At 26.5% G+C, this 24993-nt stretch overlaps 1 protein-coding gene across 1 annotated transcript; it reads right to left on the bottom strand.

Moving 5' to 3' along the window:
- Positions 1 to 3840: 3840 nt before the first annotated feature.
- On the bottom strand, positions 3841 to 16772 carry LOC135930709 (P2X purinoceptor 4-like; the record flags this gene model as incomplete). Its single annotated transcript, XM_065467514.1, has 8 exons — positions 3841 to 3969; positions 4014 to 4176; positions 4604 to 4850; positions 6089 to 6275; positions 6909 to 6962; positions 9682 to 9762; positions 16250 to 16324; positions 16370 to 16772. Coding segments are annotated over 8 exons (1302 nt in total), but the record flags the coding sequence as incomplete, so codon positions are not given.
- Between the last annotated feature and the right edge of the window lie 8221 nt (positions 16773 to 24993).

The following is a 24993-nucleotide window of genomic DNA, read 5'->3' as shown; positions in this document are numbered from 1 at the left end:
CCTCAGTGTGGTATATATGGAGTATATACTGGTGACGGTGGTGTTAACAGGAGAAAAAGAAGCAAAAGATCTCAATATAATAATGGAGATATTTCAACCCTCACTTACAAAAACAATAATACTTACAATTTATTTCAAACAATCATAGTTGAGATTCCAGAAGTAGACGAAAATATCAACAAAACGAAGAAAAGTATATAATTATTTTTTTTAGAGATAACATTTATTTTTAGTCTATTCAGTAGTTAAATCACAAAAACAAATTTCGGAGGAAAATGCTTTTGAATCCTATCCAATTGTTCGTAATCTTTGTATGACCAAAATGACAATAGTCACGAGTCTAATATTTGTAACCATTTTATTGTCCAGCTTGATATCGGCCATAACCTATATTTGTTATAAAAGGGTCAAGGAAACCCAGAAAAATCTTCCGGATGATATCTGCTATTTACCTTATAGAAATGACCTAAAACACTGTGATTCCTCGTTTCCTTCCTCGCCAGTGTCGCAAAAGAACATAGAATTAAAAAAAATATGAAAACGTTCAAATGACTAAATTTACGCCTTTCTTATTAGAATTTTATTATAATAGCCTCTTTTTTAAAAAATTATTTTGTATATATAACGATCCGCTTGTTCAAAAGAATCCCAATCTCAAGTTATATCAGGGAAAAAAATAATAGAGACTCACTTTGTATAAGTTTATTTACATATCATAAAATATTTAATAATAAACTTCAAAATATTTATATTCGTATATAGCTCAAAATTAAAAAAGATTTCAATCCACAAAATGTAAAAAAAAAAATTCTCCATTTGTAGTAACAAATTAATAAGTTATTGTTTAAATTCAAGGGAGTCATATTTTCCTCGTTAGCTAACTCATCCTACAATTGTTATTTGAAAACGGCGTATAATTACCAATCAGCATTACCTAGCACGTATCACAGCTTAATATACAAAAATTAATGTAAAATTATTATATTTATATTATTGATCTGCATCGGGCCTAATTTTTCAAGCCCTGCCCGGCCCGAAATTTTTTTTAAAAAAGTTTTGCCGGCCTGGCCCGAACCCGATATTTTTTTAAAAGAATTTACCGACCCGGCCCGAATTTATTTAAATATAGAAATTAATTTTTATAATTACTCAAAATAAAAGACATGTTATATGTCGTTTAGTTTCAATAAATAAAATAAAATATTTTTATTTTACATAAAAAATTCAATATAAAATTTAAATTTAGATATATTTTAAAAAAATTTCCAAAGTCTGACCCAATCCGAATTTTTTTTAAAATATTAGGCCCGGCCAGAACCCGATTATTTTAAATAGGGGCTTCGGGCCGGGCCTAACTTTGCAGATCTCTAATTTATATTATATTTTGTATATTTCGCCCAACTTCGCGATAATTGTTAATGTAGGGTTACTTTTTTCTCAAGTTAACTTTTAATATGGCATGTTATAATGAAATACTGAATGCTAAAAAACTGTCTCCATTTATATGATAAACGTGAGAGTATCCTTGATTTAAAGGAAAAATATTTTAAATTTTCATAGCGTATGATAACCGCGCTTCGTGGCTATATAAAATAATTTAAATAAATTACATTTTAATTAGTGATGTAAAATTGGTTCATTTAAGCCGGTTATAAACTGATTCCGAAAAACGAATAAAACAAGTTTTTATCCAAAACCACCTTAGCCTCTTGACCTTTCTAAAGAATAACTGAATTTAAGGTTTTTTCAGCGTATAATTATTGAACCGGATTTATAACACTAATTTTGACTCTTATTAATTATTTTTTAATTTTGAAATTATTTATTAAAACTATTATATATAATATCTATAATAATGTAAAAATAATATAATTTTAAGAAAAACAAAATTAAGTTTCTAAAAAGGAACAATAGTTAAATTTGAAAATATTGATGTATGTTCTTTTTGAGGAATAGGAATTCCCTTGGTTCAGATGTTTGCAATTTGATTTCGTAAGCTAAATTTTTTTTAAAGCTAAAAGTCAAAGGAGTGAACTGTCCTTTGGTAGAGGCAGCTATTGGTGAGAATATAAAATACCTAAAGCTTTTGCATTTGTTAATTGTTTTATTCTATGATTGAGTAAGCAGGTTTCTATTAATATTAGTGGGGAAGGATGAGAAACATGTATAATCTCAAGGGGTTTGCCCATGGTCCATGAGATAGTGGTCAGACTGTCAGGTCTTAAGCCGTCATCTGTTGAGAGACAGTGTTCTAGAATATTCGGTATACGAACCTTTTTTAATAGGAGGCTTAATAATTTGATTGATGAAACGTTGGTGATGTCCTTTTAATGAGGTTGAAGTCATGCCTTCCCTTGGCATTTACTAGAAGATTGCAGTTCATGCAATTATGATATTGAACTAGGTCGCATCCGAGTCTATATCCTTTAGACACTCTTAGTTGTTCATTGGTTAAGAGATTATAGAAAGCTATATTTATAAATAAAAAAATTAAAGGCATATCTTTAAAAGGTTTATTTTGGTCCACTTTGAATAAATTATCCTTCTGCAAATACATATTTAAATTTTTTTCTAGTGAATGACTATCCTTTATGACTTTATAAATTTGAAATATACAATTAATTTATTTGTTAAATAGTCTCATACCGGTTATAACCGACTCCCATAAACAAATGAAACAATTTTACCAAATGAACCTCAGACTCTAGACTTTTCAAAAAAATGGTTGAACCTAGAATTATTAAGTGCACCTTAAGATTGGATGGATTTTGTAATATTGCTTATTTATATTTTAAAAAATATATTAAAGACACGAGCCATAATCAACGTTTAAAATGAATTCCCCCGATTTGAGTGAATTATTCTTCTGATAGTATTAATCATATCTCTTATATTCATTTTTTGTCATCATAGTTTAATATTTAATATAAATCTATAAATATTATGGTAGATAGCTCATTTGATCGAAAGGAAGATTTTCTAGCTATTTAAAAACCATAATACAACAAACAGCGTTAGTTTATATAAGTTATATTAAATTTTTACCAGTAGTATTGCTATCAGAAATATACGTCATAATAAGCGCAATTGCCCTTTATCGCTATATGAAACAGCAGAGCTACGCTTGGACTATATCATCCCATCTAATTGGGTTAAGAAATTTGGGGGTAACCTATGAGATGAGCCCATCCACAATTTTTGGGCAGGCTGCAGTTACCTGTGCGCGCAAGAGGCGAAACCACTTGCTTAAACGCCTACGGGAGATAAGAAGAGAGAGAAAAGCCCGTACCCGATTAAGTAAGATGTATATTATAGGGAGGGGTATTGGTAAATTTTAAGTTTATGGTCTATATTGAATTTGTTTACTAACTCAACTTTGCTTTTTGTAAATCCATGTGAAGGAATCTACTATCAATATTGAGATATAATGTTCATAGAATCTGTAAATAAATATGATTAAAATATAATTTTATCACTTGAAATTTTTCTACCGGATAGACCGAACCTCAAAAAAAATCTATCAGAAATATAATCAATAAATAGAAATAAGGATAAGTATGTACTTATATTGTAAAGTGTAAGTTAATAAATTATACGATCATATGATTCTTATTATAGAAAAAGAAATCATCTTGTGTCGCTTGCTCGCTACTAATTTAATTTTATTGAACTTGACAAAGGCTAAACAACTTTAAAAATAAAAATTCTTTTTCTTCTCTTTAAGATTTCAAAACAACTACATTATACGTATTTTATAACTTTTTATAAAAATTTTATTGTAAATTTGTACTTTGTATTATGTAGTATCTATTATATAATAATATTTACAATAATCTATGTGTGCATAATACATTTTAAGACTATAATCTAAATAGGTTCATGATATAAGTTCGGAGTCGGACAAATGTGTTTCCAATTGTTCATATTTTTTAGCCTTGTAAATATCTTTATTTTTCATCAAGTATAGTACTAAAAAAGATAATAAAATTATAAGGTGTAATAAAATGATATACTTAAAATATCACAAATAACAGATGTAAAACCCATTAAAGCTAGGCCTGATCCCATATTGATCATTAATGGTATAAAGTTAAATTTTCCTGCACTTCCAGTAGAAAATATCATAAATCGTATACCAAATACTTTGATTAAGGTTCTTTTCATGGTTGTATTTTCCTTGATAAATATAATATATATTTGATGTGGTATAATAATAAGTAATAAAGCAAACTATTTTCTACCAATAAGAATATAATTATTATGTGCTTAATTCCCGATACAAACTATTTCAAAAAATACATGTATATAGAGTGGCACAGGACATAAGAGATATCTGTTTTAATTCTAAAGATAAGCATCGAATATATAAAAACATATAAAATGTAATGTATGGATAATCATAATCAGTCAAATTAAAAAAAATTAAGATCCAATACCAAAACCAGTAAAAAAAGAGAGATCAAATCTCTAATAATTTTTAGATCCTTTTTTAATATACAATATTCTTTTGGACCAAATTAAATTCTAATCACAAAATGCTTAAGTTAATAACAAAAATATATCGTGGAGAGTTAAAATTGATGATTGAAATATACTTTATAACTTTGAAATATTGTGCATATTTGAAATTCCACCCGGGGGAGTAATTAACCTTTGGATCATCGATTCTTGAGAAACTATATGAAGGAATGCATTTATTTAAGTCCCTGTCCAAATTACATTTCCAATCAATTTTAACCGCGATTATTGCGCCTTGACTATATACTTGTTGATAGGTTGAATTTGAGTAATTTAATAAATCGTTCAATGTAAAAACTGGGCAAAACCAATTTTGCGATTCCGGGGAATATCTTATAATTTTACAAATATATTTTTTTGTTAAAAACATTTTAATATAGGCTAAGCTGACTATATTTAATAAACAAAAAAAGGTTGTTATTAAAATATATATAATTATAGTTTTCTTGGCAAGTTTAGTCATATTTAAGAAGATTGTGAAAAATAATCAATAAATTAACTAGGTTTTTTTATTTAAAAAGTCATAATGTTAAAAATTAGAGAAAATTGATTTGTTTTTCTATATTGTATTTAAAACCTTATAAATCTTTAAACAATTCCTTAATCCTAACTCTTTAGTAGCTATTTAAATCATGGTGTGCAAGTCGAATAATTGATTAGTCAAACACGGTCAATTCACACAACGTATATTTGACCGGCCAAATACTTTAAAATGTTATTTTTATGAAAAATGTTGCCTAAAAATTATAATATTAGTCCAAAAAATATTATTTAGTCTTGCGATTTGGTCAAAAGAAGAACCAAATCTTTTTTCCATGCATATGCGAAATCTCGAGGTTTAGGTATATTTTCTTATTAACTATGATCTCAAGATAAGCTTCATCTATAACCTGTCGCCTATAAATTTGCAAAAGAGCTCTAAAAGCAAGCATCTATGGTTGAATAAACTGTCTGTGATATATGCCCGGGAGAGATAAGTGATAATATCTTGGATGTTAAATGTTGAATAAAACAAATTTAAGTTTATAAAAATATTTCATCCGTTTATTGTTTCATTGTTAATAATAAAGAATGTACTTTGACCCAAGAAATAAGATCTATATTTGTTCCAATATCTTCTCCACCAAAAGCAGAAACATTAAAAACTTGTTTAAAAAAATTATTAATATGCTACTTAGTTATAACTTAAGAGTTCATAAAAAAAATAATAATAACTTAGTTAAATCCTATAGGGAGACTCACCAAAGCAAACGATTTATTTCAAAATGCATTTGTTTATAAACAAATTTTGTACATTTACATAAAAACGAATAATTAAATTTGACCGGCCAAATATCTAACCCTGATTTAAATATATAAAAAACGCATTTCTTTACAATTTTTAACATCTGGTCTTTCGCCAATCGCAAGCTAACGATTGTGTTGTCTTATTTAATATTTGTAATTTAATTATTTAAAAAAAGTATATATATTTTATTTTTTCTAACTACCCATTTAAATTTTTTTAGAAAATTTATAAATTTCTACTTAGAATACTATATAAATAATAATTTCAATTAAGGGAAAACACTTGCATGTTCTTAAATATTTAAGTGGATTGGGAGGAGGAATGGGTCTATCAGGTTCCCAGGAAAAGTTATCCATAATGTTACGCCTTTTAACACCGAATTTTGAAAAAGTTATCGAGTTTTTAATGAATATCGTAAAATTTTCGGCTCCGATAATTAATCTGCTTTCAGAATCACCACTTTTATTTTCTGAATAATTTATATAGATAGTTAACAAAAGTTAAACTTTATATAACTTATAAAAGATAAGGTAGAAATTAAATTATTATGATGCTATTATACATTTTTTAATGTAATTAAAAAAAATTAAATGTCTGAAAATAAAAAAAATTTATTTATTTGTCTGTTATTATAGCGCGCACAAATTAAACTTTTCAAGGGTTGCAAAAATTAATAGATTTCAAATGGTATCAGTCAAATTACCCTTTGGCAGAAACCATTTTAATAAACAAAAAATGGCTCTAATAATAAGTAGGCGGGGGGAGGGGCACTAAAAATCCCTCCCGCGTTGTTTAAAGGTAGACAAATTTTTCATATTTTATTAATAAAAATAAAAAAGAATTACATTTTATATACATATAAAAAACTATCTAATAAAATAAATTTATATCACGTTTTTCATAGAAAATTATGAAATATATGGATATTTTATAGCGACTAACCATGACATATACAACTAGAAAAGAATCTATCATAGATGGCATTGACATTTATTATAATTTTAGTTACCATGAATGAACTGGAAACTAAAAAGTAAATTTTGAATTTTGGAAGATTCAACAAAGATTATAAATTATACAAATATATGTATTTTCTAGATACCTTCTACATTCATTACTTTCGATTTATTCTTCATCAACATGGAACCAACGGAATCTAATCATTTAACATAGATATATATAGTAATATAAAATTAAAATAAAATCGGCCCTTCTCTTACTTTTAAGGTAAATAAATACATATGCAGTGAAGTATACATAAATACAAATAGGATATTTTGTATACTTCTTACGAATTCGTAATAACTATGAATGAGGGGTTACACGTACAAGTACTTGTGGCTTGCACACAAATATGTGAAGGGCTCCTCATTCCCCCTCCCATAGATCAAATATCCAGTTTGATAGATTTGAGCAAAAACTTAGCGTAGCTGTTGCTTTTCAACACTAGAGGGCTTAGCGCTGAAATCACGAATTTTAAAATACCATTATATATTTTTTTTCTAAATCAGAAATTGGGCGATCCCTTGGTAGAGGGAAATGTGGGAATGGATTTCTCGTTAAAGAACGAAAAATCAAATTAGTAGTCTGTCTTAAAGTAAACATGAAATTCCATAAAAGACATAAAATATGTTTTATATCATTTTTTTTAATATATAGATGATCTTTAAAAAATAAGGTTTAGATAGCACCGGACATCAGATTATAAGAGAGCCTTGAAATAAAATTATGAGATTATTTGATAATCATTTTTTGTTACTGTTAGTCCTCCAAATATTATTCAGTACTTTGGATATTTTCATGATGAAAGAAAACTATTTATTATATTCGAATATATTCCTCAAGGGGAATTATACAAACTTCTCGAAACAGCTAATGGATTTAATGATATTATAACCGCTTAAGTTATCGTCTATACATTTTAAAACTTTATCTCAAACCAATTAAAATGCTTTAACAAAAACTATTTCCTTTAAAAACGCTTATGATTGGTTAATAATCTCTGGTAGGATTTTTTTTGTCCAAAAATTTAAGGTATGTTTTTCTAATCGTTGTGAAGATTTAATAAATACTTTTATTTTATTTTAATAAAATTTTAGAAAATGAATTAATTATAAATCAAGAACAACTGAATAATTTATAAAGCCTATGGGCAAATAAAAAACATTGAGATTATTATTTATCTAGTATAGTTTTTTTTAAAATGATTTTTGTTTTAACAGGTCAGAGCAGTAATCTACTTTTATATCAAGTGCTACATATTAGAAATTGGCAACTGGCCACTAAAGATTTTTGAAATGGTTTTTTTTAGCCCATCGAGTAGTTTTTTATGAAGGAAAAGGACATCAATTTACCTAACAACCAGAAAATAATTCTTTTCAAGGCGGGCTATGCTAAACATTTGCACAAGTTTTTTTAGTGTATAATTCTCTCCTCGCAATTAATTTATAATATTAGGTCCTTTCTTTGGAACAAGGATTTAATGTTTCTTCAACTTTAAATCTTCACCGAGTTGAATGAATGAAATTAAAGATAAAATTAATATTTAAAAAAAATTGATCTCATAAACAAATTTTCAAAATGTATCAGAGATCGTGCATGAATCGAATCCCATTATGAATGCAGCCTAATATATATAGTTCCCCTATAAATTATTTTTGAAATATTTAAGATAACCTATTGCCGGCCTTTGGTTATGTAGTGAATTTTTCCAATTAACAAGCGACTGTGACCATTTTTTTTAGTTTAAAAAGATTTCTCAGACATAACTTACCCTATTTTATTGATCGCATATTTACAGGATTTGCCGTGTTTTCGAACAGAGACCCTTATTATGAGAGCACAAAATACGTTTTTATATTTTGTTCTCATTCAATTCGAATAGTGTTGTTAAAGTAAAGGGCTCGATTTTTCAAAACGGCTAACCCAATATTATAGCCATAAAATATTTAGCAAGCCTAGATTTGCTCATAGATGACATAATAGTTTGGGAATCTATTAATGAAATCCTGAGGCTTGCTTAATATTATTTTGGCTATCGGCAAAAACGAACTGTTTAACAACACTAAATTCGAACATCATAAAAAATAATAAAAACATGTCGCCTATTTTTACCGCTTTTTCAAACAAATTATTATTTGAAAAGAATTTAATGAAGGCGGTTTATAGGAATGGCATTAAGTAATTTTTTTTTATAAAAAGATGTGTCATCTTAAAAAAAACTAAAAGGAAATTTGTATTGATATAAAAATATTAATTAAAAAATGTAAATCACGTGTGATTAGTTGGAACTTGAGGAAGATATTTTATTGAATACTTACTTTTTATAAAAAAAATTTTTTAAATGAGTGATAAGAAAAGAAAAATAACAATTAAATTGAAGGAATATATAAATCTTGCTTAGCCATTACTTCCAACCATTATAACAACGATAAAATGTATTAAATATTAATTATTCTATAAATTATATTTTTGATTATTTTATATGTTTTTTAATGCAATCAATAACCATTGATGAACAAAATTATTTAAGCAAATAAATTTATTTAGAATTTTTTAAAATAATTTTATAGATAATTCCGCTGACTTTTAATGAATAAATTATAAGTTTAATATAAAATTTATTTTTTGCAAATTTCTACATATTTTGTGCTCTCATAGTAAGAGCTTCTATTCGAAAACAAAGGCAAACTTGTAATTTGAAAAACGTAGATAACATTTTTTGTTTAAAATAATTTCGATAAATATTAAAATAAAAATATTATGGATTTTATATCCTTATGGTATAAAAAAGAGTCCTTCTGCTATTTCAATACTCTTTTCCTTTGATGAAGGGATCACTTTCAAATTATTATGTAAATAAATATGAATAATACCGTGTAAGCCAGTTAATTGTACAGGGCACCAAGCTTTTATCTCGCAAACACCATTGGTTTCTTTGCCATTCAGATTTATATCTAATATTATTTTTATATTGTAATTATAATTCGGTTCGCATATAAAATATATATAAGATATACTATTTATTCAAGGAATAATATTTGTAAAATGCCTATAATGGATCTAGTATTTTTTTTTCAATTTAAATTTTACTTAATTTGAGTTGTTGATTATTTTAATTCTCAATTTTCTCTAGAATATTTATTTGTCAATTATTATACTATTTTATTCTCCAACTTAATTCCTGAATTATATTATTTTCAACTCTAGATAATTATTAAATCAAAAATGGTTTTTGTTTTTCAGATCAAATATTTAATTTACGTTTTAAAATCTATTATCAAAATATAAAATATACATAATATAAATACTCATTTATTCTTCTCTCTATTTTAATATACTTAATTTTTTATTCCTCATTTTTTAATAAAATTCAAACCAAGAAACAACATAATAAGATTTCTACATTTTACACACATGTCCATAATTAATTTAAAAGCGAACTTTACATTTGCTCCAACTTTTACTTTATTATTACATTAAATTCAAAAACTATTTTACTTCTCTCACAGAGAAGTGGAAAATTTTTATTATCCGTATTCACATTGGCGTACAAAAAAATTCACCTATTTAAATTATTTTAAATACCAAATAGAATTATGCAGTTACTCTATAAGATAATCAAAATATAACTACCACTTATATATTCAATACATAATATGCAATTATCTAGTGTTGTTAAACGGCTAAAACCCAATATTTTAGCCAAAAAATGTTATGCAGGCCTGGAGATTTTCTGCCATCTATGAGCGAAATCTCAAGGCTTACGTAATATTTTTGGCTGAAATATTGGGTTAACCGTTTTTAAAAATCGAGCCGAGCTGTTTTATAACACTACAATTATCACTGTGTAAATATCTATTCAAAGTAAGAATTTAAAACCATAAGGCAGCCAATTCTCTTATTTTCCTTCAGTAAAATTAACTATATATTTACACACTCTTATTATTCCCTATTATATTTTTAAAATTGGCAGATAATATAATAGAAAAAGTATTCAAAGACTAGAAAATTTACAGGAACAAATGATAACCATTTCATAACGCTCTTTACACGATTTGTCCATTCGACAACATACATATCTTTAATAAAAATAATTCAATTTCTTTACTCTATACTTTAATCTGTTGAATATATTTGTAGTGTTTCATAGTTATTTCTATGTACTTCTTAGATGTAGTTACAGCCTGCTGACAGAAATGTACTCTATAAACTTTATAGCTGCAGTCACAGCCTGTTGGAGGAAATAATTCGACAATTTATTTAGATTCCGTCTTTATGTGTTAAATTTTACAAAAATTAATAATGGTATTATCACATTAGCCAGCAATATTCATTACTCCGATTGGGATTAAATAGAATATTTGGAATATATTTAGTTCACAGAGTAAATTTTTTTACTTTGAAAAAATAGCGGAAAATAAAATAACGGAGATTTAATAAAATGCAAATAAAATTTCCAGCTAATCTTATGATATATAAAAATAAATTTAAAACTTCTTAAAATTGACATCTTATAAAATTTTAGGATTTTTGTGGAATTTATGGCGGGGTTTTAAGTTTTTAAACATTAGATATACTAAATATATAGTTTCGTTTGTCCCGCGGACAAAAATTTTTCTAGCGGGACGGCGCAACCTAAAGCAAATACAGGTCTGCCTTTACCTATCAAAAAATTTACAGCTTCTCAAAAGTGAATATAAAAACTTGAAAAAATTAATAATTTTGCCAAAAATTTTAAAAACTTACCAAATATTTTTTAAACTGTCCATCTATTTTGATTGCTTACTACCCAAGTCAGAAAATTTAATTGATAACTTGTCAAAAATTTTAAATATCTACCAAATTATTTTTAAACTGCCCAATTAATTTTAAATACCGCTCAAAACAATTAGTAATATTGCTCGTTTCTTATAACAAAAAATACCCGAATAATTCGTTATTGTTTTTTAATTATACCTTTTCATATTCTTTTGTATATACAATTTAATTCCTTTTTTAAAAAAAATTACTTAAGAATATAAAAATGTATGCACATTTAAAATGGTATTGATTTACCAAGCGATAGAATATATAGAGAAGAATTCTCTAAACATAGGCCTTACTCTAAATAAAGCTAAATCTGAAATATGCTTTTTAAATTCAAATACTCTCGAAGTCCAAGGGTTTAAAAAATTTTTCGAAGGCTTATTAGGACTTGAAACTATTTTAGAAGAAATTCCTACACACCAGAGCTTTTTTCTTTTAAAAAAATATTTATTTTTACCAAAGATTTTACATATTTTTAGATCTTCTTCCTTTTTTTAAATATTGAAATTATTAATCGTGCTCAGGAATTTTTTAGAAGCTTATTAGAAAATATTTTAAATATTAAATTGGAAGATTTTAATTGGGGTTTCTCACAATTACCCTCGAAAATGGGTGGTTTAGATTTATAACCTTTAAATCTTATATCTCTTTCCTCATTTTTGGCATCGCGTTTGATGAATAACGCCATGATATCTTCTTTTATCTCTCCTAAAGATCTTTTAAACACAGCCTTGACAGCCTGGGTATCTTTAGCTTCACCTGAAGCTGTTTTACCCACAATCTTAACACACCAATCTATTTTCGAACCTTTAATTAAAAATTTTTTAAATAATCTCATCAAACCCCTATTCAACTATTACAGAGTGCTGATGTACTAGTGGTTATGAATGGTTGGAAGCATTACCAAGTCGTAACCTAGGTAACCTCTTATCAGATGAACAACTAAGAGTTGCCATAGGCCATCGACTAGTATGTAACATTGTTCAACCACATACATACATCAAATGTAAAATATTAGTTGACTCCAAAGGGAGACATGGTCTAAATTGTATATATAGTCAAAGCAGGCATGCAAGGCATGCAGCAATTAATTTAACTATTAGCCGCATCCTGAAGCCTACAAATTTATCATTAGATGATGGCTTAAGATCAGATGGCCTAACTTTCGTGCCTTGGTCTTTAGGGAAATCCTTAATTTGGGACTTCACATGCGTATCTTCTTTCCCAAAAAATTTAAATTCTAATCCGGTTGATATAGCCGAGAAAAAAAAACAATGAAATATTCCAAATTCACTAATTATATTTTTACACCAATCGTTATCTCTTCCCTTGGACATATGCCAAGCGGAACTTAAAAATTCTTAAAAAATATAGGCGATAAAATAAGAGCCCTTACATCAGAACCAAAAGAATACTATTTTTTAAAACAAAACCTACAAATAACTATTTTAAAATATAACTATTCATGTTTTTTGGGAACTTGTAGTCCTACCTCCGTTTTTATAAAATAATGTTTTATTTTATTTTATATTGATATATTGTTATCTTTGTTTGTATTTTGTACTTATAAATCGTTAATTATTTTTTTTACAAATTATAATTAAAAATATATATTAAAAAAAAAAAATTTATAAAAAAAAAATCGGTATTTATATTTATTAAACAAATTTATATATAATATATATAAGGAAGGTGTGTTATGATTTAATGTATTATTTTCCTATTGCTACCTAAAACTGAATTTTAAATAACTTTCAAAAAAAGAAAAATATTAAAAGAAGAAAAAAAATTTATACAAAAAAGTGAAATGTTTAGTTTGAAGGTAAAAGTGGGAGGAGAGATCAGAATAAGGGTGAGCCAATCAGAGAGTGAGTTATCAATTTAATTAAAATTTGATTTGAAGACCTTGATTGCTGGCCTTTGACTAAAGCAGAAGCCTCAAGTTCTCTGTTTGACCAAGATTAATCTATCCAATTATTTTATTAGGTCTTTGGCTTGACGTCCAAAGATTGTGAGTGGTCATAATGACAGGATAGAGAAAGGATACTGTTCTCGTATGTCAATGTATATTTCATATTTTAATTTTATGCTAGATCTTTATTTAAGTTTGATGAAGCCAATAGATCGATGCATAAATTCCATGACAGGAACTTGTCATCTTCCCAGGTCTTCTATTACCTGAGAATATTCTTGTGGGTTCCGTTGTTGAAGGTATTTCAGCAGAGTTTAAGCTCACTTTATAAGCGAGATGGAAACAGTTTATTTGTCACATTTGCACATTTATGTGACATAATTGAGTTAGTTCATAAAGTATAGCCACTGCTAAAACATTCTTGGTCTGAGTTTCAAGTCATAGATAGGATTGCCTCTAAAGATTAATGTCTTAAACCCCTGTTCAAAGAGCAAAGGAAGAATGATCGACAGATTGGTGTATAGGTGACCAATATCACCTAAATTCATGATACCATTCAAGTCTTTCAGCTTGGTTGAAGTGAAAAGATAATTGCCAGATCTACTTGTGTTGAGCCATAAAGAGAAAGTCACATCTATCAAATGGTCTGGAAAAGAGAAATGAGCAGCTAGGGTACCAACACAAGCCTAAATGAGATGAAGGGGACCAAATTTCGGTTCTTTCATTGAAAGTAGGTAGTGTAGTTGAAATGAAGTAATTAAAACAAAAATTGATAATCTTTCCTATTATTTCTTCTATTTTTAACTCATATATTTTGAGTTCTCCGGTGAATTTGAAGATGGCAGTGGATCTTATAGAGAATGGATATTGAAGAAGTTTTTTAATTTAGAAATAAGCCTTAAAAGTCAAAAGGGAGAGTTCCTCAAAGTTTTTGAGGCTAGATAAAAGGTTTTATTAAATAAATTGTTGGATAGCTCCCGCAACACTGATAGGAAAACCGAGATCATTTTTAGTTATGAATAAAAAGTAATTTTTAAAAAAACTTATAGCTTGGATGACTAATAAATTTTTCAAAATAAAAGCTAGCGAACATCGGCTAGAACGGAGTTATTAATCAACTTCTCATTCAAGCTTACTTATTTGAATTTAAAGAAATTCATTATTTTTTTAACTCTGCGTCTATTTACGTTTCGTAAGAAATAATGCATTATAGTCCGTAAATAAATTGAGGTTGTCTTTGTATTAGTATCGTATAAATGCTATTAATTTCTAAATATTCCATTTTAAAAGACAATTTATTTTATTACATATTATAAATTACATATGATTAAAAAACAAGGAAGGTATTTTTAGTGCCTCCATCCCTTCCTTTTATTCTCATTAGTACTCCCCACCTCTTCATTATTTTTATCTGGGTAAAAAAAATGTCGACTTTCTTGCAAAAAAACCGAGTTTTTAAAGAAATGGCCATAGACCAAGGTGCAAAATGAATGAATAAAAAAAATATTGATAAATAAAACTAGTTAAAACGATACCATCTGAAATGCATTATAAGCTTCTAAACTCAGCGTTTGAAAAGCTCAATTTGTGCGCAATATTAAGATGCAACTAAAACTATCTTTAGTTTTTTTTTTGGACAGATCTTAATTCATCATTTAAGAGAAAAGTCAACCTTGAATTTAGTCTTAGGAATAGGATAATAAATTTAAGTGGTTATAAAAATATTTTGGAAATGGCCAATTAAAAAATAGGCCTAGAAAGAGACATTTTAGTGGAAACCGAATGTTATAATATTTATCTTCCAGACCATTTTTTCTTTGAAAGATATTAATCCTTTGCCATTGGAACTGGTGTTAGTTATTCCTTCCTTAAAGAATTTACACCCAAGGATGTGAACCCCTCGACAAAAAAATAAGGTCCGGATTCAGATTTAAAAATCAGGGGCTCACTATATTTACAATCTCATGACATGAGTCTCAAAAAAATATTTTTTTAATTATTTTCAAAATTATCTTTTTTTATTTTATAGTTAACATAATCCAAAATTACCTTCTTTTTTTTAGTGGTGTAAAAAAAAATTTTGCTCATTTCAGGGGGCTCAAGCCCCTCTGTGCTCCACCACCCTAGTGATGCTACTGTTAAATATTTAAAAGGGTTGGGGATTAGCATATTAAATTTTCATTTATAACCAAATTCTACCTATAAAATAGATGCATAATAAAACTGATATTTTTAAAATGCGAAGAAAATATTTTATGAATTTTTTTTATATAATTTTTTTTTTGATACCTAAAACCCTCCACTTTTAAAAGGGATTCAGGTTCCGGTTCAGCAAAAACATGAGGGTTCGGATTTGCATCCCTATTTAAAACTACTCTACACCGATATTTTAATAAATATTATAGTAGTTAGATGATGTTAACTTAAATATATCTTAAGATTTCATTCAATATCGTATTTTTTATCAAAAATTTTTACATGTTTTAAAAATAAATTACAATGATCTTTTAGAATATAATTGCTTCTTTTTTCTGAAAGAAATGACGGAGTAATTCGTATCTCTCTCTAAGTCTAAGGTTTAAATTAAAATATCTTATAAATTTTAAAAAATGCCACCTAATTTGAATATAATATAAACGTGCCATTTAAAAATACTATTTTACTTATTGCCACGTTTATTGATATAAATATATTAATTATAAGACTAATGTTACTATATTGACCTTTGGAAATAAATTTTACACATCTGCCAGTTTGAATTCCATTACCTCCCTCTATTATCTGACCATTTTGACAACCTGATTGATAAATATAATCGTTAAAAAAAATAAAATAAATTATACTATTATTCCTTGAATGTAAAATACAGAAAACACTGGGAATATTAGGATCCTCTGGACACTGACTTTGTATCTGATTTTCGGTTATAATCAATCTAGTTGGGATATAAAAGGCATTGTTATCAACTGGAGGAGTAAATTGATAATCCACCATGTCAACTATGGATTCGGAGTCGTTTGTTTTTGTATATGCAGAGCTTAATGAGCCTATTCCCTTAATTTTAATACTATTGGCGCACATGGGTAATTGGTCAAATGATTGATAACCTTTCTTATATAAGAGAACATATCCGATAACATAAATCAGAATGCTAATCTGAATCGTTTTATTGATTAAAGCAAGTTGCCAATTTCTTATTTTTATTATCTTTGGTGTTTCGTATTCCAAGAAAAACATAGCCGAAATGAAATAAAAAGTAGGATTTTTTTTTCAATAATATTAAGGCGATAACAGTTCAATAAAATATTATAGATATAAAAATAAAAAGCGAATAGCTTTTGTTAATTTATTTATTATTTAAACAAAAATTGTATGTATACAAACTATTTGTTTTTATAAACTCGCGGTACCAAACAATATTATTTTTTTTATACACAAATCTTTTTTCTTTCTTCTATTTTATTTAATAGAATTTAGCTATAAAATGGGAATTTTGAACATTGTCATTTTGAATAGAAGTAATTATAAGCAGTATTTTGTAAAGTGTATCAAAATTAAAAATATGAGAAGCAAATGATAAATGTTCCATTCTGCAATTTTCCAACAAGTTCATGTAATTTAAATTTGTTTTAAATTTCAACCCTGCACGGAATTTTTTCTTTTGGCTATTTTATTTTTAAAATCCTTACCCAATAAAATATATTGTTTTTGCCATTATTTTGTTATAAAAATATTTCATTTAAACGTGATTTTAATTGTACCAATTCTTTTTAAAATTAGAAAATTCTACCAGTGTCCTCCTGATCTATTGATAAGGAGACTTCCCCTCTACCAACTTTTAAATTAAACCCTGTATTTCTTAGTCTAGTTTTAACTATTTACTCATCACGCATTCGACTGTGCATCGAAATCCGAGATTTACTTTTCCAGGATTCAATCACCATGCCCCTATCTTTTGGTGCTCCTATCGGTGGCTTTTTTTTTTACTATAAATTTCTTCTCCGCCAAACTCCCAAGCGATTTCGTTAATATTCAAGACATCGAAGACCATCCCAATTTTCAAATATTTTACCTCTTAATAAAATCTATATATCTTCCAAAAATCAGGGGAACGTTAGGACATTCTTATTATAATTTGAGCTATTATTTTATAAGACTGGAAATTTGAGCCTAACATATATAATTTTGTCACACATGATTGGCTAAAAAAGATTTGAAAAATAGTTAGTATTTTAATTTTTACAGAAGAAAATGTGTTTTGGCATACCAAAAGTAATAAAAAATATTTGCAAACTTTATCGTTTATATTTATAAATAAAGCTTCAAAAATCATAATAAATAGATTTTAGGAAAGCCTAAACCCTATTTTCCAATCTGGCAAACTTTCAGAATCAATAAATATGAATTAATATGATTTTGAAGGATATTTATAAAGTTAGTGGGCTCGGTCATAGTTGGTCATAGTATAGTTGGGACACGCCATTTTAGCTCATTTTATCAACAATTGTATAATTTTATTATTAATTTAGTATTGTGAATAAAAAATAATTAAATACTTATTTTTCACTATGTTTATGATTAAAAAAAAATTTTTTTACATTTTTTTCTTTACAATTTTTTTTTCGCCAAAATAAATTTCCTAAATTTTGCTAAAATTTTTTTTATATAGTTATTGATTATGAATTATAATATTATCAATAAAATCATATGTGTCATAGTCTCTAGTCTTACTGGATTACTGATTTTAAATTTTTTAATTTATTTAGACCTCTATTTCACGAGTGTCCCAACTATCACATATGTGTGTCCCAACGTACACAGAGTCTGTCATAGTTGGGACAAAAAAAAATTTTTTATTATTAAGGTTTGAACGAAAAGTGTCCCAACCATCCCCGGTCTCCCCTACATTTTAGCCTACCTTATCCCAACATTTGGGATTACTTGAAATTTATTATTACTAATTATCTTTTATTCATTTTGAATCCATAAGGAAAATATTATCTATTTTTTTTACAAAGTTGCAGCTAGAACTATGGACTAATAATAAAAAAAATTCAAAAACATTAAAAATCAAAATTTATTTACTATATATAAAAACAAACAACTATGATTTTTAATTTTTAAGAATAGTTTCAAATATTTATGAATAATGTCGAATATATAATATAAATTTTGATAAATATGAAGAAGAAGAAAAAAATTATTGCGAATAATTTTGAATAACTTGATCGAATAATGTATAAAAAATTATTCGACGAATAATATATTTTCCTTATTCGTATTCCATTCGAATTTGTTATTCGTATTCGTAAAATACGAATCTAGTAAAATCGAACAGCAAATAATTCGTTTTAGGAACAGTAGCCACTACAGCCAATTTTCAAAATAATAATAGCTACTAAATTCAAAAAGTAAATAGCTTCCGTTACTTGAAAAAAATTAGTGCGCTAAATATTATTTTATAAAATATGAAATTTAAACATTTAAAGAATATATATCAGATAGATTTTTAAAAAAATTACCAGGACCAAGTCTAATATTTTAAAACAGAATATTTTAAATTGCCATTACTATCTATAAAACAAAAATATAAATATAATTATATTTTAAAAAAATCAGGGTCGATCCTAAAATATTTTTTAAAAAAATCCGGGCCGGGCAGTACAAATGCTACCTCTTCATTTCTCTGATATATATCATTTAAATGCATTTACATTTAATAATAATTAAGTAAAGCAGAAAATACTTTTTTTCAGTTGTAGAAATGTATTTAACTGCCTAACTTTCAATTATAATTGAAATTTCCTTGTCATAATTACCAAAATTATCTTTTAAATTTACAATTGCCTTTATTGATCTCATAATTAATTTATAAGCTCCCAGTAAGTTGGCCTTTGGCCAAATCAAGGGCACCACTATCCTTTACAATCTCAGGCGGTTCAAAAAGAATTTTTAAATTACCTTTTTTTTAGCTAACATTATCAAAATTACATTTGGTATTAAAAAATATTCAAAATTTTGAGGAGGCCCTTCAAATTTTTCCCACAATAACCCGTGGGCTAAATTGCAAACTTCTTGCTTTAATCACTTTTTAATTTTTCGCTTTTTAGAAAATATTTAAACAACCGGTTCACATATGTCATAATTTTATTTAACAACCAGTTCGTATAAGTTCGTATTTTAATTTAAACCAACTGCTCATAATAAACATATGCCTCTCAAGTGTTGCAACTTTCCAGCTCAATGCTGGCCATAATTGTTTCAAACCTCTGGATTTCTATCCACACACGTGGTAAATATTTAGAAGGTTAGTAAAATATTTTAGATATATTATTTTTGTGATTTTATTACCATTTTTTCTAGATATATATATTATGCTGAGAGTTTTAATAACCCAACCCATTTATTTCTTTCATACCAAAATGAAATTTATTATAATACATATTTTAATTTAGTATCTAATTTGCTAAATTTAAAAAATTTATATTTCATCACTGTTGTATGTATTTTATATAGTACGTTTATTTAATTAACAAAAAAAGTTAATATACCAATTTAAAAAGATACTTATTAGCTTTGTGTTATATAAATGTTTATTTTACTGTTCTGCGGCTATATACGATATACATAATTATTTTTCTTGTTATATAAGCAAAGGGAAAATTTTATGATATATATATTATTATTCACTCTACTTACATATACTTTAATCAAATTAAATACTAGTGATATTCTTAATCCTGAGCTAAAATCCCTACAATCATTTAATTTTTTTTATCTGATACCAAGACCGTGCAAGCGAATGAACGAACGGAATTCTCTTTGATTTTATATAATTTTTGCCATTTAAATTTCCTTTTTGGTTGATTTTATTTTTTAGCGCTAGGTAAATTGGATTTTGTTTTAAAGGGCCACCAAAATATTTTTTCCTTTGTCACCAAAAATCTTAATGCAGCTTTGACTTATGTATTCGAATATTTTCTTACTTACTTTTTTGTTCTATACATATTTAAGCTAACGACCTATTCTAAACATTTTTTTTAGATATATAGCAATCTCTGCTTCCCTACTATTTGTGATCCATTTTTTATTCACTACCATTTGCGATATTTTTAAAATATATTTTAAGAGTTTTAAGGGCAATGAGATATTTGATGAAAGGTTAGTGGATAACTTTTCAATGCAATTTTGCACAGAAAAATATATATTTTCTTGCAAAATATAATAAATATATTCATAATTTATCATAAAATTAAGTTTTAGACTATTTTATTTAATAAATAATTTTATAAAATTTGCCTAAGCCTTTTATTTATTAAAGATCAACATAATCCTGTTTTTTTAAACTTAGAAAAATGTTCTTAGCGAATAGAAAATTCATATATTTAATTATAAATCATACTGTATTTCCAATTTATTTAAAATCCACTTGTTTTATTAAGCATGTATTTATCACTCATCAGTATAGGCGTAGTCGGGGGGGGGGGGGCGATAAGATAAATCCCTCTTTAGAAATATGTTTGTGAACATAATTTTAATAAAAGATATCCTCCTTAGCTTCCCCACCCCCTTTCCCCCAAAAATTTATGCATATATCTTAAACAATAATTGAGAGAAAGAAAGTAAAAGTTAATAATTTTTTAAACTAAAACTAAACACTATAATTTATTTTTTTGGATAAAAGCATTTATATATTTTAGCGTCAATGTGTTATTTTTTTAACTTTAAATCATATTTTGAGCGCATTTGTTAAAAATTAAAAAATCATATTTTGCCAGAAATGTATGCAGTCATGTTTGGAAAACCTACCCTGTGAATTTCAGATAATTTTCCCATAAATTAATATAATTTTTATTAAATTTTGCATATATTTTTTATATAAATGATAAATGACTCAAAGGTTAACAGCAAAATTGCCTACAATTGGTATTCCAAACATGATAGAACATATGTAAAATCCAATTTCTAAATTTAAAAAACGCGCTAAAATGATTTAAGTTGTAAAAATAACACATTGCTGGAAAAAACATATTGATGCCAACATATATAAATGCATTAATATAAAATATAAGTGTATTAATATATATATATATATAAGTATTTTATTATATTTTATACAAACTAATAAAAATATAGTTCCCATTTGTACCTTAGCATATTTTTTGATACCATCTTTTGGTAACCAATTTCATAAAATCATATATACTATGGGGTATAAGGATATATTGTACTCTGCCCTTTTCGTACACTCAGAATTAGTGTTCTTAAAAAACCCAATTCGAGTTGTTCTTAAAATGGCCCAATTAAGATCATAACCAAAATAATATTATATAAACCTAAATTTTGCCTATAGATGGTAAAATGTTTGGGTATCTAGTTGCAGAGGAGGACTGGCGATGCTGCGGCCTCGTGGGCAAATGTTTTCTAGCGGCCTCATTTTCTTGGCGGATTTAACCCCATTCCCCGTGTGGACTTTTGACCCGGTCCTGACCTTCGGCCGGGACCCTTTCAATGGCTTGTTCATATCATACCTATTTCTTATATTTTTGGAATGTGTAAAACGTTGGATTAAACACAATATTACAGTTTCAAAAAAGACTCATATTAAATGATAATCACATAATTTATTTTAAGAATTGCACTTATAAAATCATACTAATTTAATTTATAAAAGTATTACATACTGCACTATAAAATCTACATACAATACATCATATTGCACCGAGTATGAGACAAATTGTATATATATATAAAATCAGGCATATTGTAAATATAGCTTCCATAATATTCAAATTATATATCAAACGAATATTTTATAATTTTTAAGCTAATAAATCTCGCATTATCTCTCAACTTTACCGCAAATAAACATATATTCAAGTTTTGCATCAACATATCTTTTTGAACGGGCATCAATAAAATTATCTCCAATTAATCATGTCCCATATTTACCTTCAGTCTATATTTTATAATTTTAAATTTACTAAATGTTCTTGCACAATTTACTAATATATTAACAAAAATAGATTGATATATGCCGTTGTAAGCAGAGTTAGGCAGAAAGTTACAAATTGAGTTACGGTACATATAACATACCTCCCATTTTAAAAACGAGAGCTTATGTAACCATTATATTTGTTTTTGTTACTTAAAGTAACGTTTGTTTTTCGTTGCTTTTAAAACATTTTGACTTTATTTTAAAAGTGATTTTTTTAATTAAAAATATATTTTTCATAAAATATATTAAACGTTAAAATGGGATGTCTGATTGTATTGATCAACAGAAAGCAAAGTATTTCAATATAACTGTAAATAGGATTTCTTCAATTTCAAATCTTTTCATTGTGGGATTTAATTATATATCGTATTTATTTTTTTAAACAATGACAGCTATTGAAAAATTAATATTTTCAGCAGGACGACGATAGTGTTTTGGTAAAAACAAATTTTGTACGGTTGTGAAAAACAGATTATTTAAAGTTTCATTTAAAAACATTATCACTATTTAACATCATATTAATTTACAAGATAGAACCGATAAAAATTATTTTTTTATTTCCGCAGTTTTTAGTACAAAGATAAATTTATATCACGATTCATCATTTGAAATAAATATATAGCATAAATATCCAATAATATAAAAATTATTCATTGCAATATATATTTACCAATCCCGTATAGCACTATTGATTTGCAAATTTGTAAGACTAAACCCTAGACAAAAATTAATTGATCGAATTAATATTTTAAATTGATAATCTTTGATTTTTTTATATTAGACAATAAAAATTAATAAGTTTTCATTTCTTTATTGTACTACTTTTATTTTTAGATTACAGAAAAGTGATTCAATAAAATCCATAATCGCATTTTTATATTTTCATTTATTCTTATTTTTAATCATGTAACGAAATAAGTAGCATGCTAAACTCTGGTTGTAATGCATATCATTGCATTAAAGAATCTCATAGATACATTTTATGCATTGATTACTTGGTTGGAGTTATTATTATCTTGACCTACAAATAACACATTCTTTATAAGCTCTTTATTCACCGATAATGGTTATAATTTGATCAATTATAGGATAAAATGCTTTAAAAATATAGAGAGTAATCGAATCTTTGAACCTTCATCATTGCATTCATCACTATACATCTCCTTGTTAGACTAATTCCAGTTTTAGCACTTCATTTTGTATCCAGATGTTATCTTATCAGCTTTAAATCAGTAATATTTTAAATAAAATTTGCAGCCAATTTTATAGGTTTATTTCGAATGGAGGTGAATGTTATGAAAGATACAGAAGATTTCGCAACTTAAATTATTTTCCAAGCTCGTAAATTTTCATTTTTTTTTACCTTGAAGATATAATGAGAGCCGCATTATTTCAAAAAAATCAAAAAGGATTTAACTTTTTAAATTTTCTCGGATTCTCAGTTAAAGATTTAGCTACTGATAATTGTTTTTGCCTTATAGAGTTCAGGCGTAAACGCTATTAATCATGTGGGCACGTGAAAAAGACTTAACAACTTCTTTAGCCAGATGAATTATTTTCGACTAGATGATTGGTTGTCTTATACTATATATTTGTATAACTAATTATAATATTAAATTCCTAATTTTACTTATAGCGGCATTAAAAATTAATCATAACTTGATTTTCAGTAAAATGGACAAACATTTTTTTTTTTTTAAACCATAAAATTGCAATATCTAAATGATTATCCTCATAAAATGTATTTATATGAAATTCTAAAATGCTAAAAAGGGAATATGATAACTTTTATATAAAATATATGAATATGATAAAAGAAAAGAAAAGAAAAGAAAAGTCATAACATATATGATAAAGAGAAATAATATATATTTTACATATTTTTTTCTGGTTGGCCTCTTTTTTCTATTTTTTTTACTGATCGGCCTTCAAAATTGAGATTTTCTTACGGTCTCGTCGGCCAAATGCACTTGGTCTTAGGACGATTCCTTCTGTCAAGTTGTTGCAAGCGGGGAAACTTGCTCTAACGTTGGGGTTGGAGTCGATATAAGAACGGTATAGAATTGATGATGACACATTAATGGTATTTATTCAAGAAATTTCAATGTAATTATTATAAAAATTATCCTTTTTATATATATTTTCTTTTTAAACAATTGACTTTTAAACTCAAAATAAACATAATATGTCGAATTATCAAGTCACAATACAATATAAAATAACGCCTTAAACATTAAAATATGAATAATATATTAATAAAATTTACAATCTTGTAACAGTTGCCAAATCCTGTGGCTCATATAATATTATTTTGGCTAAAATCTAAATCGGGGTTTTTAAAAATTAGCCCAACTGCTAAACATCTAAATCTTAAAATATTTCCTGAACCCCACCTAAAATGTTGAAATTAATACAAATAATTTAAAAGAATTTAATATATTAAGAAACTTATTAAAAATTTACAGCTGT

This window comes from Gordionus sp. m RMFG-2023, chromosome 1, assembly GCF_954871325.1.
Source record: "Gordionus sp. m RMFG-2023 chromosome 1, tfGorSpeb1-WG-v2, whole genome shotgun sequence".
Classification (NCBI taxonomy): Eukaryota; Metazoa; Nematomorpha; class Gordioida; order Chordodea; family Parachordodidae; genus Gordionus; species Gordionus sp. m RMFG-2023.
Note: the sequence above shows the minus strand (reverse complement) of the source record. Positions and strands in the feature narration are given on the sequence as shown.